The sequence below is a fragment of the Charadrius vociferus genome, unplaced genomic scaffold (assembly GCF_000708025.1).
Source record: "Charadrius vociferus isolate BGI_N301 unplaced genomic scaffold, ASM70802v2 scaffold373, whole genome shotgun sequence".
NCBI lineage: Eukaryota > Metazoa > Chordata > Aves > Charadriiformes > Charadriidae > Charadrius > Charadrius vociferus.
Genome location: NW_009647681.1, coordinates 392,385 through 405,950, shown reverse-complemented (window position 1 = coordinate 405,950; position 13,566 = coordinate 392,385). Strand labels below are relative to the sequence as shown.

Genomic DNA, 13,566 nt, shown 5'->3' with positions numbered 1-13,566 from the left:
CTCCCCAGACCCACTGCCGCGATGCCCGACTGCAGCCGCGGGGAGCTGTAAGGCCCCGGCAGACCCGCATGTACCGCAGGTACCGGGCACCCTCCTGGAAGCAGACACCGGGAGCCCAGGACAGCCCCGTCGCTGTGGTTCTGTGGGCTCTGCAGCGCAGGGGTGACCCATCACAGCCCGGGCAAGGCGCTGCTCACCTGGCGATGTCAGCATAGCCATCACTGCAGGCCATGTGCAGGGGTGTCCAGCCGTTCTCATCCTTCTGGTGGATGTCAGCACCGTATTTAACCAGGAGCTTGACACAGTCCAGGTTTCCAGTAAGCACAGCTTCATGGAGGGCTGCCATGCCTGGAAGGAAAGGGTTTATTTGCCTGGGACTGGGGAAGGAGTCTCGATTGTGAGTTTACAAGTGCAGGTTGTCCACAGCCCAGGACAGAGGGGTGTCAGCAAAACCCTCGTCATCGGGCAGATGAGTTTGGGGAAAGAAACAAGGACTGAGGAAACAAAATGAGCTGCCACAGGTTTCTGTTCCCCTTCTACAGCATAAATACCCTCTCTAAGATGGCGTAGCACCCACTTCCCCACTGGGCCAGGCAGGACAGATTAAGGGAGGAGGAGCTGCTCTCTCCTGCAGAGCTCCTGGCCAGTGGCCTGCCCCGAGTCCCAGCCGGGACTCATGTGGGGCACGAGGAGAGCGTCTCCAGGGTCCTGCTCTATCCAAGTTTCAGAAGCTCCTTACAGAGCAAGTAATGAAGCAATCAGTATAGATAGGAGGGAGCCCGGGGTCATCTGAGACCCTGTCTCCAAGGCCATGTCACAGCAGAAGCTGAAGCCAAGCACAAGAAAGGGAGAAATCTGGGCTCTGCACCAGCCAGTTTGGATCAAGGCATTCCATAAACAGTTGCTAGTGAGGTTGAGTGCAAACATAACACAATGCCTTCCCCTCAAACATAAATGCCACAAGCCCACAGATCCACACATGTGAGAGAGAACAGTGGTTGTGAGAAATGGACAGAGCCAGGAACAAAATACGGAGCCTTCCTTCTCCCTGCGCCTCCCCCAAGCCAGGGCAGAAGGCAGGAGGAGCCCCACTGTCCCATCCAGAGCTCCACAGACCAGCCTGTGCTCACGACTCCTTTTCTAGGTCCCACCACGCTGCAGCGGGACGGTGATGCCCTGAAGGGACCCAGGGGGTGAGCCTCCCCGCTTCCCGCAGTTTGCGCTGACCGTGCTGTTGGGCTGAGCTGTTGGGGCACCGGCACCGGGCTCTCCTGGGCCCCGCTTGGCAATGTTGGGGGTAGTACTCCTTGCTAGGGAGGAAAACGACTCAATTCCAACCTGTCACCTTCAAAGATGGCCCACGTCCCAGCTTTGGCCGTGCGGCTCTCTCTTGTCTCCCTCGCAGCCCAGCTGAGCCGTGCCGCCATGCAGATTCCAGCTCTGCCGAGGCCGGCAGCACTCACCAGAAGGGTAGATGGTGTCCAGCGTCACCTTCCTGGCACGTATGAATCTGCCCACCTGCTCCAGGTCCCCCTGCCTGATGTGGTCCTGAAAGACGACATCATTGGGGAAGCGCACAGTGCGTGAGGCTCTCAGTCTCTGGGCGTACCGACTGTACCGGGGCATTGAGACTGCGTAATAGTCCTTCATGCTGATCGCAGCCTTCAGAGACTGCAGAGGAAGAGGAGGAGCAGAGGCATGGGGAGCTGTAGGAGCAGCTGGAGTTGCTCAGTGCTTGGCTCTACGACTCGCTGGCCTCAAAGCACTGCTTTCTCCTCTCTGCCTGTCAGGTTCCCTCCTCGCTACGCAGGTGTGATGGCGCCCGCAGCGCTGCGCTCCCTCTGTGCCTGTGACCGTGTCGGTGTTCCCAGTGGGTGCCAGTTCCCCTCGCCGGTTCTCCCTACACTCCCGTGCTGCATGCAGGAGGTGGCGCTGGGCACACGCAGTTCTCCCGCAGGCCCTTGGCCCAGGACTGATGGTTCTCCAGGGGCATGGTGTTATATAGGCTCCTGTGGGCTATTTTGAGGACATGCAGCTCATCCTATTTGCCATGATACCTTGTAATCGAGCCGCCCAGGCCCGCAGCCTCCCACTTTTGGGCAGAAGTTGGTGTCTCATCTTACCACCCACCTGTTGATGTGCCCATCCAAGGGGTCAAACCTACTCTTGCTTTTGCATGGACAGCCCTTCAGAGGAGCTCAAGGGCCTGAGAACAGAACTTCTCGGCAGCAAGCCCTCACGCACACATGCACGCATGCCAGGGAGAAGGCACAAACACAATCACCAAGCAAGGGGAACCAGCCACTCGTGTACTGTCCAGCCGGCGAATGCAGACGTGTCAGAGCTGTGCTGCCAAATACATTCAGAGCTAAGTCACTCTCCCGTAGTTGCATCAGACAACTTGAAAGGAGCAGAATGAGCTGTGCTTCCCAGCACGGCTGCAAGACAGCACGCGGCTAAGCATGGAGAACACCACCGGCATGTTGGATACTGTCAGTGCCCTTGCAAGGACAGAGGTGCTGCAGGTCCTCCAGATGCAGGCACAGAACCAGAAGCCTATGATGTCGGTCCATGCGTTCAATGTCCTAATTACAATGCAGAACCAGCTGCTATGTAAGGGCAAACTTCTACAGAGCAGCCTCAGAAGAACAGCTGAAGAATAGCACCACCACCAGACAACTCCTGCACTTGTTACTTTCCAGCTGTAGCTGTCAAAGGCCCAAAACGTACCATTTACAGAGGAATCTTTCAGATCTGCCAGCGGTTCAAGCAACAACTGCTCCTCCATCTTTTTTCCCCATCAAAGTTTTGTCATTTCAGATACACAAAGCGTATTGTGTGCTGTTTTGTGCTGATAGGGATTGTCCAGGCAGGACAATGAACTCCCCTGCGGTACATTAGGAAAAAATCCCTGTCCTGTGTTAGAAGTTGCAGATTTTACTCTGCCCCTCCTGCAGTGGACCCTTGTCCTGAACCCCTGCCAGCAGTGAGACAGCTCGGTTAGCCACGCACCCAAGAACTGCCTGCTGCACTTGTTCATCTTCTGGCAAACACATTGATCTTTTGGCTGAGCATCTCTGCTTGTCAGTACATCAGACAGAACACTGTTCAATAGGAGGCTGAGCTATCTGCTGTGGAGACAGAACGCTTTTAGCCCACTTTCTCGGAACAGCAATTAGCTGTGTACACAAGATGACTCCAATGGAGTCCTGCTCCACCAAGAGCAGCCTTGGTGTATGAGAAAAGCCCCCCTCCCCTGAGCTGAGCAAGGCAGGTCTCAGACTGCAGAGGAGAACCACTGCAGAGCTCATCCTTGTTTACTCTTTAACTGTCTCTACAAAATGGACCTTTTTGAGCCAACTCCTAGCCAGCACTTTCCAGTGGAACTTCTTACTAGCACTGCTCTCTTCCTGCCCACCCCGAAACACAAGGTGGCTTTCCTACTTGGAAGCAGGTACCACTAACCAGCCCTAACACCGGCCGCTAGCACTGCCTGCTCTGTTGGGGTACAGCAATGGCAGGTGGGCTACACTGAGAAGAAGTCCCCTGCCTGTCTTCAGACCTGCGAGCTCACAGCCCTGGAGGGAGGCATCTTCAAAGATCCCCATAACCACAGGTGACAGTCACAAATACAACTGATCACTAATAGAACAGGCAGTAGCAAACACTGTTTTCTGATCCCATGGTCCACAATTGCCTGTTCAGCCCCAACCAAGCTGCTGCTGCGCCAAAGGTTTGTGCCATGCCAGGACTGGGCAGGGGCTCTGCTCCCAGAGCACCCACTGGAGGCAGCTGGAGCTGGTGCTGCAGACAAGTGTTGTACAACACTTCTGTTCTACCAGCCCAGCGCACTCACATTGACAGGCACCAGTAGACTCCCGAGTTGCCCTCTAGCTTGCCCTCCCATGTGACATTTATAGCATATTTTCTTACAAAAATATTTTCAGCAGTAAGTGACTGGTTTGGAAATAGCAGTGTAGCTCACTGGATCATGTGAGCCTGACTAGCAGAGCTACAGGCAGCCCCAGGTTTCCCTGTAGGCAAATTCCTTGGTTAACTGCTCCAGAGCAATGAGGTCCTCTCACCTCAAGCCAGCTGGCAAGTGGAGCTGCTTATTCTCAGAACCCAAGCCAATGTCCGCTCCCTGCTAATAGAGCTGTTAGTTGTCTGCCTGCACAAGCCGATTTAACTGGGACATGACATGGTCATCTTGAAGTTCTTCCCCTTCGTAGATTACACAACACAAATTTCTTCAGGTTAAGGTACCACAAGTCACCTGCAAAACTGGAAGCATTTGAAAGCGTGGTTTCTCCCAAAAAATGTGGTATTTAGTGAAAGTTTGAGAAAGCTGACAAACACACCAATTTGGTTGAGTCCCTTGAGAATCACCCTAGAACTCTGATCCTCTTTCAGGTCAGGCTCAAATACATTAATTCTATATTCTGATAAAGACAAAGAGACATGATAGTATTAAAATCTCAACTTTATTTGGCCAACAAATTCAGTTCCAATGTTATTATAGTGGAATGCTAAGAACCAGCCTGATGCTACTCAGGCCTCTGAGGCACTCCCCCTTTCAAGTTCCTCCCCAAAACCCAGTTAATTGCAAATGTCCTGTTTGATCTATTTTGTCAGGCCCTCCCACACCACCCACCTGCCCGGTCAACCCATTCAAAATAATGCATGGAAAGTGATTGCAAACCAGTCTCGCATTTGATCGAAAGGATGGCACCACAGCTAGGTCTCACCTAAGCTGGTGAGCCAGCGATCACCTCCACCCTCAGAGCCTGCCACAGCCAGTGCACACAGTATTCCACCCTTCCAGGTGTTCAGAATAGTAATCTCCAAGTGTTTTAAAGCAGCAGGTAAAGCAATCATCTGGCCAGCATGAAGAGAAGCACTTTCATATGCACCTTTAACCAGGATGATGCCATCAGCCTACTGCCTCTTCCTCTACATATACAGAAGGCTGATTCCAGGGAAGAACAGCTGAGACCATTAAGGACCCTGCCAGGTGCAGAAGTCAACTATGGGCTTTAGTTTTAAAAGAAAACAAGGGAAAAAAGCTTTCTTGGAAGATGTTAGTGGCAAGGCTCCAGGATGTTGGGCCATTGAACTCGTGCTACCGCTTCACAATCTGCTTCTACCCAGAAGAACAGAATACTTCAAACAAAAGCTGTGTACAAAAAAAGTACATCACAATAAAAAAAATTAGCCCAGCTGGCTGGGCTGGCTACCTAGTGACAGATCCCTTCTCAAAAGCAAAAAGAAAGAAAAGATAGTCAAGTGTACAGACAAGTGAGGGCAAAGTGTTACTTTAAAAGCCAATCCCTGGATTTCCAGTCATTCACCTTCTGCTTTAAATCTTAATGGGTTTCCAACTCACTGGGCTGCGTAACAGCAGCCAATTTAGTGTCTGACTTTTTGGGTGATGTAGATCAGTCTTCTCTTTACAATTCATCCTTTTGGATTTTCTGCTCATCATCATCACCTTCTTCAAGGTCTGTTTCTTCATCCGTCTCCAGGTCCTCCAGATCCTGTACAGGTTAAAGACAGCTACAGGTTTCTGGCACATTAGGCAGATCCAAAACCCAGCACAGAACACATCTCTAATCTGTTCACTATTCTCTACTGCCATGTTAACAAAACACCCAGAGACTTCTACCAAGAGCTCTGGATTGGGGACATTAAGGATAGAAATCCCTGGAAGCTGGTACCTGTACCTGCAATACCCTCCACCCCAGCAGGTGAGGAGCTTCCAACTAGATACACTGCATACATAATGTTCATCATACTGCTAAGGTCCAGCTGCTGAGCAGGAGTTCTTAATAAAGAACAATCCCTCTAAGAACTCCAGCAGTTTGCACAGCACCAGAGATAGCTTGTGCAAAGTTAGAGGTTATAATATCAACAGTTTCCGTGCATTTGTGTTTAAGCCTCCCAAAAACGTTTATTTCACACTCAACTGAAGTGTTCTCAATAAAAGGAGTCCATTACAGACCGATGGCCAGGCAGGCTGCAACTGAATAAGCGACATTTTATGACATGGGCACTTTGTTCACCAACAATAGCCTTTCTTGCCACGTAACAACCCGGGATCTTATTTAGGACTGATTATTTGAGCACAGCACCAGATCCGACCCACGCTCCATATCCTGAAGGCCCAGAGTACTGTATTAATATTACTCACATCATCAGCTGCTGCCCCATCCTGACCTCCGCTCTCCAAGAATTTTTTGAAGCCTTCTAGCGTCCTCTCCCCATTATAGTCAATTACCTACAGAGGAAAAAAACATCAAGATAATGGTTATGGGCACCTACAGAACCACACCCCTGGAGAGGAAAATTCTCTGAGCAACAGTTAACATGCCAAGCAAAAGGGAATTTAAAAATTCACCTTCACCCATATGAGACGAAGGAAAACAGCTCAGCCACTAGACTTCAGAGATCACTGCGAGGAAAGAATAGCCTGCAGATGAGCACACTGTCCTCTGCTATGCTCCCTCTTTCCCCCATTCCCACTTCCCACGCCCACCAAACTCTCTCCTACAGCCCAGGCCTCCCACAAAGGGTCTCGGACATCCTGTAGACTTGATGAGTTTCATCCCTACAGAATGGAGGGCCCTCCCAAAGGCCTTGTCCAAAACATAACTCAAGCATGCAACTACGCATTTCTAGTGCTCCCTTGTTATGTGATCTGTATAAAGGTCATCTGCCTTCTTACATTTCTGCCAGAGCCTGCAGGGAAGAACTTGAGTGTGGGGAAGCTGTGGATTTTCACTGCTTCTACTTCATTGGCTGTCGAATCCATCTTGGCAATGACAATGTTCTCATGGTCCCTGTAGGTCTCTCCCAGCTTGTCCCAGATAGGAGCCAGCTGCTTACAATGACCACACCAGGGGGCATCTGTTAATTACAGAAACATAGCTAGCACCAACATCCTAACAAGTTACCATCACCACTACCCCCAAGCACCCATGACAGGCAGAGTTCACACACATCTTTCAGCTGAGGCACTCCTTTTGTGGCTTAGATTCTGTAAGATGCTTTCTCCCTAATCCTGGTCATGCAGTATTCTGGCACTCCTTTCATGCCAGTTACTTGGAATCAGCTGTTGAAAGATACTTACAGAACTCTACAAAGACATTCTTATTCTCATCAAAAGCAACTTCTTCAAAGTTCTGCCCAACCAGAACTTTGACAGGCTGCTTGTCCCAGTCTTCAGGAAGATCTTGACTCATCAGGTGGGGCTGGAATAAGAAGTGAAATTCAGAGATATGGTTTGCTGCACAGCTGCTTGGCATGTCCATGCAGTCACGTATCCTGGAAAACCCAAGTTTAACCACCCCCCTCAGTGCCTCAATCATAGGCTGTGAGCAATCAGATGAATCAGTCACTTCCTCTTCTGCTTACAGAAAGTCTCCTTCCCACCCAGAACAAGTAGGAATAACACATGCTCCTGTGCAGGGAGAACTGCAATTGAGCTCTGTAGGAAGGAAACAATATTGCTGACAGTATCATTCCCACTGGACTGAGTTTAGCTAAACAGTCACCACTGAAGTAACATGCATATGGCCACCTCCAGCAGATGAAGGCTGAAAGCTCTTTAAACTGTGCCACGCAATTTCACACCTTCCACAGATTGTTGGCAGAAACAGCAACTGGATCAATGGCACAGTTACCACAAGCAGCAGAAAGAGCAGACTCTGACTGTACTCAGATGCCAGTACATGGCTTGCTTTCCTACAGTCTTCATGCCCCAGTGGGTTTGCCTTTCATTTCTCAGCACAAAGCCCGCTAGACATTGTGTGTTAGTTGGAAGGATTTTCTCCAGGTGACTCACACAACTCCTCACAGGGAGCTTAGCCAGCAGGTTACCACCAGCAGCATTTATCTCCATTACCTTGATCTTGCCCTCCAGGAACTTATTACAGAACTCTTTGATCTTGTCTGCTGTGAGATCATCTGATTCAGGTTTGTATTTGGTCATTTCTTCCTCCAGTGTGATCAGACGAACAGCTGGACATTCTTCTTTCTTTAGGCCAAAAAACTCTAAAATCCTCTGGTTGTCACTGTGGTCACTGTCTATGAAGATGAACAGGATCTTTGGAGGAAAAAGTCAAAGGCAGTATGGTGAAGACGAGAACCTCTTGGCTATCGATACTTTACACACACACTTGCATGGACAGTAGCTGAACTGGCCCCTCTTCCTTCTCCAAGCCCATTAAGAGGGCACCCTGTCAGAGCACAAACGCTGGAGCCGCAACAGTTCACGCAGCATGCGCACAGACCTGGCACTGGTGTCGATTAAGGCAGAGTCAGATTTACATCCGCAAGAAGGAAAGTCAGGAGTTAACTGCTATTCCTTCAACAGTTGTGCAAGCCAGTAAGCCAGTAAGTGACTCAGTCACCTATTATCAAGAGACACAGGTAGAGAGAGAGCTAGCTTCAAGTCCTCCTCCACAGCTGTTAAGTGGATACACACAGACAGTGCTATGCTTCTCTGCAGGAGGTTGTCATCAAATTCATAATCCAAGAAATCATCTCACCTTCCCTTTGAAGCTTCCAGCTGCACTCTTGAAATTGTCCAGTTTTCCTTGGTAGTCAGACACACTTTTCGGTAGGAACAGCAGAATATGAGTCTTGATCTCTCCTCCAAAGATTTTAGGAGCAGTCTGAGGAGTAGAAAATAAACTTTATTTTTGGAAGAGAGGTAAATCAGTCAAGATCAGCTCAGCTCTGCTATTCTGACTGGCCCACAGGAGCCTCCAATACTACAGGACTGCTTTGAACAGCAAGCTTATGCCTCCTTCCCCTTGTGTTCTTCACACTTCTCCATTACCCCAAACTAGCACCAGCTCCAAGATAACACACGACCGCATAACCTACAATTTAAGCTTTGTTATATTCATACAGTAGCTATGGGAAGAAGCTTTGCCAAGTATCTAAAGACCTACCTGTTCTGTGAACTCTATGACCAAAGGCAATGAATTAGACTTGATGAAGTTCAGTAAATTGTCTTTTGTGAGATCCCCTTCAAAGTTGTTACGGCCTTCATCGAACTGCAAAAACAGATATCCTTGCATTAGAACACTTCCATATCCCATGAGTCTTCTCTTTCAAGAAATAAGATGCATTCACACCAGAGTCACTGCCCCAATGCATCTCGGCTGCACTTGTTCAGAGCAGACTTCCATCTCTCAAGCTTTAAATCACCCCCAAGCAGCAGAAGGTGAGCATCAACAAGACCATCAGCTTAGATCTTGGCATTGTTCTGCACGATCGTGAAATGATTTGTGAAACAGGTCACCAAGAAGGACTTTTAACCACTGCCTTAAAGCTTCGTAGAAGGCATTAGATAGACCAGTAAGAGCACAGCACCAGAGCACAGGCAGCTTTCTGCTCTGCAGGAGTTTGCAATGTCACAGCAGACACACTTTAACCAGACAGTGCTATGAAAGAAGTCTGACAAGGCCCACTATGCACTGCAAGTAAATAGTCATTTACTCAGCTCTGTGGGGTTGTTTCAGACTCTATTGTTAGAGACAACACCATATGTTTAACACTCACTAGAAGCGCCAGATCCCTTTTTATATTAGGACATCACCTGCACCCCAATCAGGATTCTCAGAACCCTCTCTGGCAGCCTGGAAAGGGAACAGCTGTAGAGGACCATCAAGGTTAAAGAGAGGATGTGCAGGATAACCCTGCAGTCCCATGGCAGGGCAATGCTCAAGTTACTGGCAGAAACAAGAGCATAGACTTGGATAACCTTCTGTTAGAGGAAGCATACCAGGCTCAGCTGAAAAGCTGAGCAAAGCACTTAACATTAAAGTATTTACGAAGTTAATTTCCAAAGAGACTCATGCCTTCAGAACAGTTGTTCAAGGGTCTTTGCAAGTCTGGACAGCTCAAACAAAGAATAAGATGAGAATGACCAGCCAACAAACTCTCTCAGTTTAGACCCAAATAACTGCAGGAAGCTGAGCCAAAGTCCAAAACCATAATTGTTGGTAAAATAAACCATCTGGTTCTTATACCCTGGTATTTGGTTACCATTGGTGCTCATTTTCACTGTGGTTTGGGGTGGACATATTTGAGAGTTCTCCAGGCACTACCATGAATGAGATCACACCAAACAGGAACAAGGAGGCAATGTTCACAGGCTGAAAGGCATCTCGCCTTCTTTCTTCCACACAGTAGAGCACTCATGCAGCATCCCAGCCCTCCATGAACTGCTTTTCAGACCAAGATTCCTCCCACTCCTGACACACCTGACAGAAGCTGCCAGGTGCAGAACTGATTTTCACTCCAGATGTACCCAAGTTGACTACACTTAGGGAAAACAGCTTGAAAATTCCTTTAGTGTTAAAGACTGGTCCTGCCATCGCCCCAGCTCTTCAGAAGCAGAAGAAACTATAACAGAGCTCCCGAGACTTAATGATTAGAGAACAGTACGCAAGATCAAATCAACACAAATCCATTCTACAGAACGCTAAACATGAGAAAATGTACAGGTAGCTAAATAAAACTCAGTGCTGGAGGCCCTAGCTGTAACTTAGCCACTTCAAAGCAAGCTCATATGTTGCCCTGCTCAGAGCCCGAAGCTGGTACTCCCCACAGTCCCAGAGAGACAGTCAGTTTTAGAGCATTTCTATTTGGACTTCAGTGTTTGGACAGAACAAAAGTTGAGAAACCCCCCGCAAACATCTATTTCAGCCTAGCATTAGCCATGAATAGGGCATACAGAAAGACTGCGTACAGAAAGCAGTACATGCAAGAAAAGCAAGACACAGATAGTAAGTCAGCCAAAACCAATATACTGCTCCCTTCACCCACCCCAACTTTTCTAGTTGCAAAACCCTAGCATTTTGAACTTGTTGGCCAGATAATTTACCTGCAACCTCAGCCATACTGATCTGAGCAACCTCTGACTGAGAATTTAAGCCTACAAGCTTCTAGCACCATAAAACTAACTACAATTTCAGAGGTGTAGTAGAATAAAATATGCCACTTTAGTGGATGAAAGAATGAAATAAGAATTCATTCAACTTTTTAGCATGTCTTAGGTCAAATTGGTCAGGCCAATGACTGATTAGATTACACATTTGGTAAGCCTGAACCCAAAGCAGCTTTCTGCCCTGCCTCACTGCATGCAAGCACACGGTACCACCAGGTCTAAGGAACCTCTACTTGTCTTTTCAAACCTAGAATTTCAACCCAGTGACTGCATTTTAATAGTAAAAGGCATCAGTAAGTTTATTTCTGATTCTGTCAATTGCCAGCATCCCTCTGCACATAACCTAACTGCCCCAACCTAGTCAGCTGCAAATTCTCTTAGGAACTTCACTGGAATCACTATGCTGCAGAACCCACGGCAGCGTGAGAAACAGAACAACTCTTGGACACAGCCATCAACTGACAGCAACAGAGGTCAATATTGAGTAAAAGCAACTTTGCTAAACCACAATCAAACAGAGTACCATGGCAAGCCATCAAGAACTTGGCTACTGTTCTAAGACCTTCAGAGTTTGGGGAGTGGCACAGGAGGCTTCACTAGTTACAGCCATGAATATTTTAAAGATTGCGCTGACCATTACTGCACTGCAGCCAGATATCTGAGACAGGAAAGCAAGTGAAGCGACAGCTTGGACCCAAACTCCAGCAGCTTCAGGAGTGCAGCACTGGGACAGGAGACCAAGTTCTGCTGCTGGCTGTGCCCTAAAGTGACCTGGGGCTCTTCCATGCTGCAGAGGGTCTGCAGGCTCTGCTCTTCCCACCTCCAGGCTCCATGGCTTAGAAATAGCTAGGAGCAGAGGACAGGACCTTTTGCTGTTTTGTCCAGGGCTGCCCTCATTTGAATCTAATTAAAGAAAAGGTATGAAGAGGCAGGAGACTCAAGTGTGGCATTCATGGTTTGCAGCAATCAGTACCTTCTTGAAGAGGACCACACCATCCTTGCTAAGCTGGTACTTGGTGAAGACATCAGCACTGGAGGAAATCCCAAAAGGAATGTCATCCACAGCTTCTGCTGCTAACAGGAACTCCTTTGCAGGCTCTGATGTCAAATCCTAGAGAGTAAAGAAAGGTGTCTCACATGGGACACATCAAACTGCAGCACAAACATCCCAGGGCTTACCAGCCAGGGAACTGGAAGATCAAGTAAGGCAGGACAGCAAGTGTTTCTCAACTTACACAGGGCCTTCCCCAGCTGTCAGGTCCCCATGGGGCAGAAAGCAGGGAAGGCTCAAGGCATACACAAGAGCTCCTCAAATGGAAGCACAAACTCTACCTTGAAGAAACCAATCACAACCACTTCACTGGAATCCACTAATGTCTCTGCTGCAGCAGCATCCGTCAGGGTAGTTGCAGCCGGGCCAGTGCGTTTCTTCAGCCAGCTGACAATATCATCTGCTTCTCTGCCAGCTACACCAGAAAGAAACACAGATTCACTTTTTCCGCCTCTACTAAGTTTAAGAACACAAAACGCCTAAGATTTGAGATAGACTGTTCAGCAGCTGGCCAAGAGGTCGCAGAGAATCAAGGTATCATTTACGCAACTCTTCCTTTCACTCCTGGTGTAATTAAGCTAATCACTAATTGTTGAAAGTCAAGGTACAAGGGGCTCCCAGGAATCCATTCTTCTCTTACTTCTAGCCCAAGCATGTTCTTAAACTTTGACCAGCAATACAGCATTTCTCTAAGATGCTGATATTCTCCATGCAAATCCATCACCTTTTCTTTTCAAAAGTCAGTATTCTGGATGTTATCCTCAGCATCCAGCACAATGTGGCTTGGTTTAGCTGACTTCTGCTTGTCTTGGTCTTCCTCGCACCTCTATGTTACATCTTGTGTTTGTCCCTTTACTAAACTGCCCAGTCATTTTTTCAATTCTGGGTGCTACGTTGCTCAAGTAAACTCAAGCCAAGCAACAAACCCAGCTTGGATTGCTTTACTTTCCTACACAAAACCAATTCCATCTGCTTTAGCTCACATTAGGCATTTCCCCAGCTTCAGGTGAGAAAGCTTGTTAAAGGCAGACTTGTTCCTCAACACCTCAACTCCCACCCAGCACATGCCCTCGAAGCACCGCTCCCCTGGCCACTGTCACTGCTGTCACCGTGGACCTTGTCCAGCCACCCCAGCACAGGCACAAGCATGGGGCCAGGGGCACGGCCCCGCCGCCACGTCGCTGCCCTCTGCACCCAGGCGGGCACAGGGCCAGGTCCCGGCTCACCGGTGTACTCCTTGGGCGCGGCCTTGTCACCATTCCTGAAGAACTTGATGGTGGGGTAGCCACGCACGCCGAACTGCTGCGCCAGCTCCGACTCCTCCGTGGCGTCCACCTTGGCCAGACGGATCTCCGAGCCCTCTGCCTTCAGCTTCGCCGCTGCCTTCGCATACTCGGGCGCCAGCGCTTTGCAGTGCCCGCACCACGGGGCGTCTGTGAGACAGGGAGTCAGCGTCGGACGGAGCCGCCCCACTCCAGCCCCGCTGCCACCACCCTGGGCCCCAGAGACCCCGCTACCAGCCCAGGGGCAGGGCCGAGGCCGGCACCGCGCCCAC

The 13,566-nt window shown here is 49.1% G+C and overlaps 3 protein-coding genes across 3 annotated transcripts in view; all 3 read right to left on the bottom strand.

The window, feature by feature from the left end:
- FAM195B (family with sequence similarity 195, member B) overlaps positions 1 to 70 on the bottom strand; it is a 1,223-nt gene extending 1,153 nt beyond the window's left edge. The window contains exon 1 of the mRNA XM_009881290.1: positions 65 to 70. Within this exon, the coding sequence (XP_009879592.1) occupies positions 65 to 70 (6 nt within the window). The remainder of the gene's footprint in view (positions 1 to 64) is intronic.
- A 123-nt stretch (positions 71 to 193) lies between these two features.
- On the bottom strand, positions 194 to 1,650 carry PPP1R27 (protein phosphatase 1, regulatory subunit 27). Its single transcript, XM_009881273.1, has 2 exons — positions 1,464 to 1,650; positions 194 to 348 (listed from the first exon to the last, which is right to left on the bottom strand). Exons 1-2 carry the CDS (start codon positions 1,648 to 1,650, stop codon positions 194 to 196), a joined length of 342 nt encoding a protein of 113 aa, XP_009879575.1.
- A 2,815-nt stretch (positions 1,651 to 4,465) lies between these two features.
- Positions 4,466 to 13,566, bottom strand: part of P4HB (prolyl 4-hydroxylase, beta polypeptide) — a 13,142-nt gene continuing 4,041 nt past the window's right edge. The window contains exons 2-11 of the mRNA XM_009881288.1: positions 13,238 to 13,444; positions 12,293 to 12,426; positions 11,934 to 12,071; positions 8,958 to 9,062; positions 8,550 to 8,675; positions 7,904 to 8,104; positions 7,130 to 7,250; positions 6,725 to 6,906; positions 6,191 to 6,277; positions 4,466 to 5,537 (exon numbers count right to left, since the gene is read on the bottom strand). Of these exons, the coding sequence (XP_009879590.1) occupies positions 5,451 to 5,537; positions 6,191 to 6,277; positions 6,725 to 6,906; positions 7,130 to 7,250; positions 7,904 to 8,104; positions 8,550 to 8,675; positions 8,958 to 9,062; positions 11,934 to 12,071; positions 12,293 to 12,426; positions 13,238 to 13,444 (1,388 nt within the window). The 3' untranslated portion in view covers positions 4,466 to 5,450. The remainder of the gene's footprint in view (positions 5,538 to 6,190; positions 6,278 to 6,724; positions 6,907 to 7,129; positions 7,251 to 7,903; positions 8,105 to 8,549; positions 8,676 to 8,957; positions 9,063 to 11,933; positions 12,072 to 12,292; positions 12,427 to 13,237; positions 13,445 to 13,566) is intronic.

What these genes read in the sequence shown, in the direction of transcription:
- PPP1R27 (XM_009881273.1), bottom strand. Translation starts at nt 1,650, where the DNA reads ATGAAGGACTATTACGCAGTCTCAATGCCCCGGTACAGTCGGTACGCC. An exon ending in GGACACCATCTACCCTTCTG is followed by an intron (nt 349 to 1,463) that starts GTGAGTGCTGCC and finishes CTTTCCTTCCAG; the next exon opens with GCATGGCAGCCCTCCATGAA.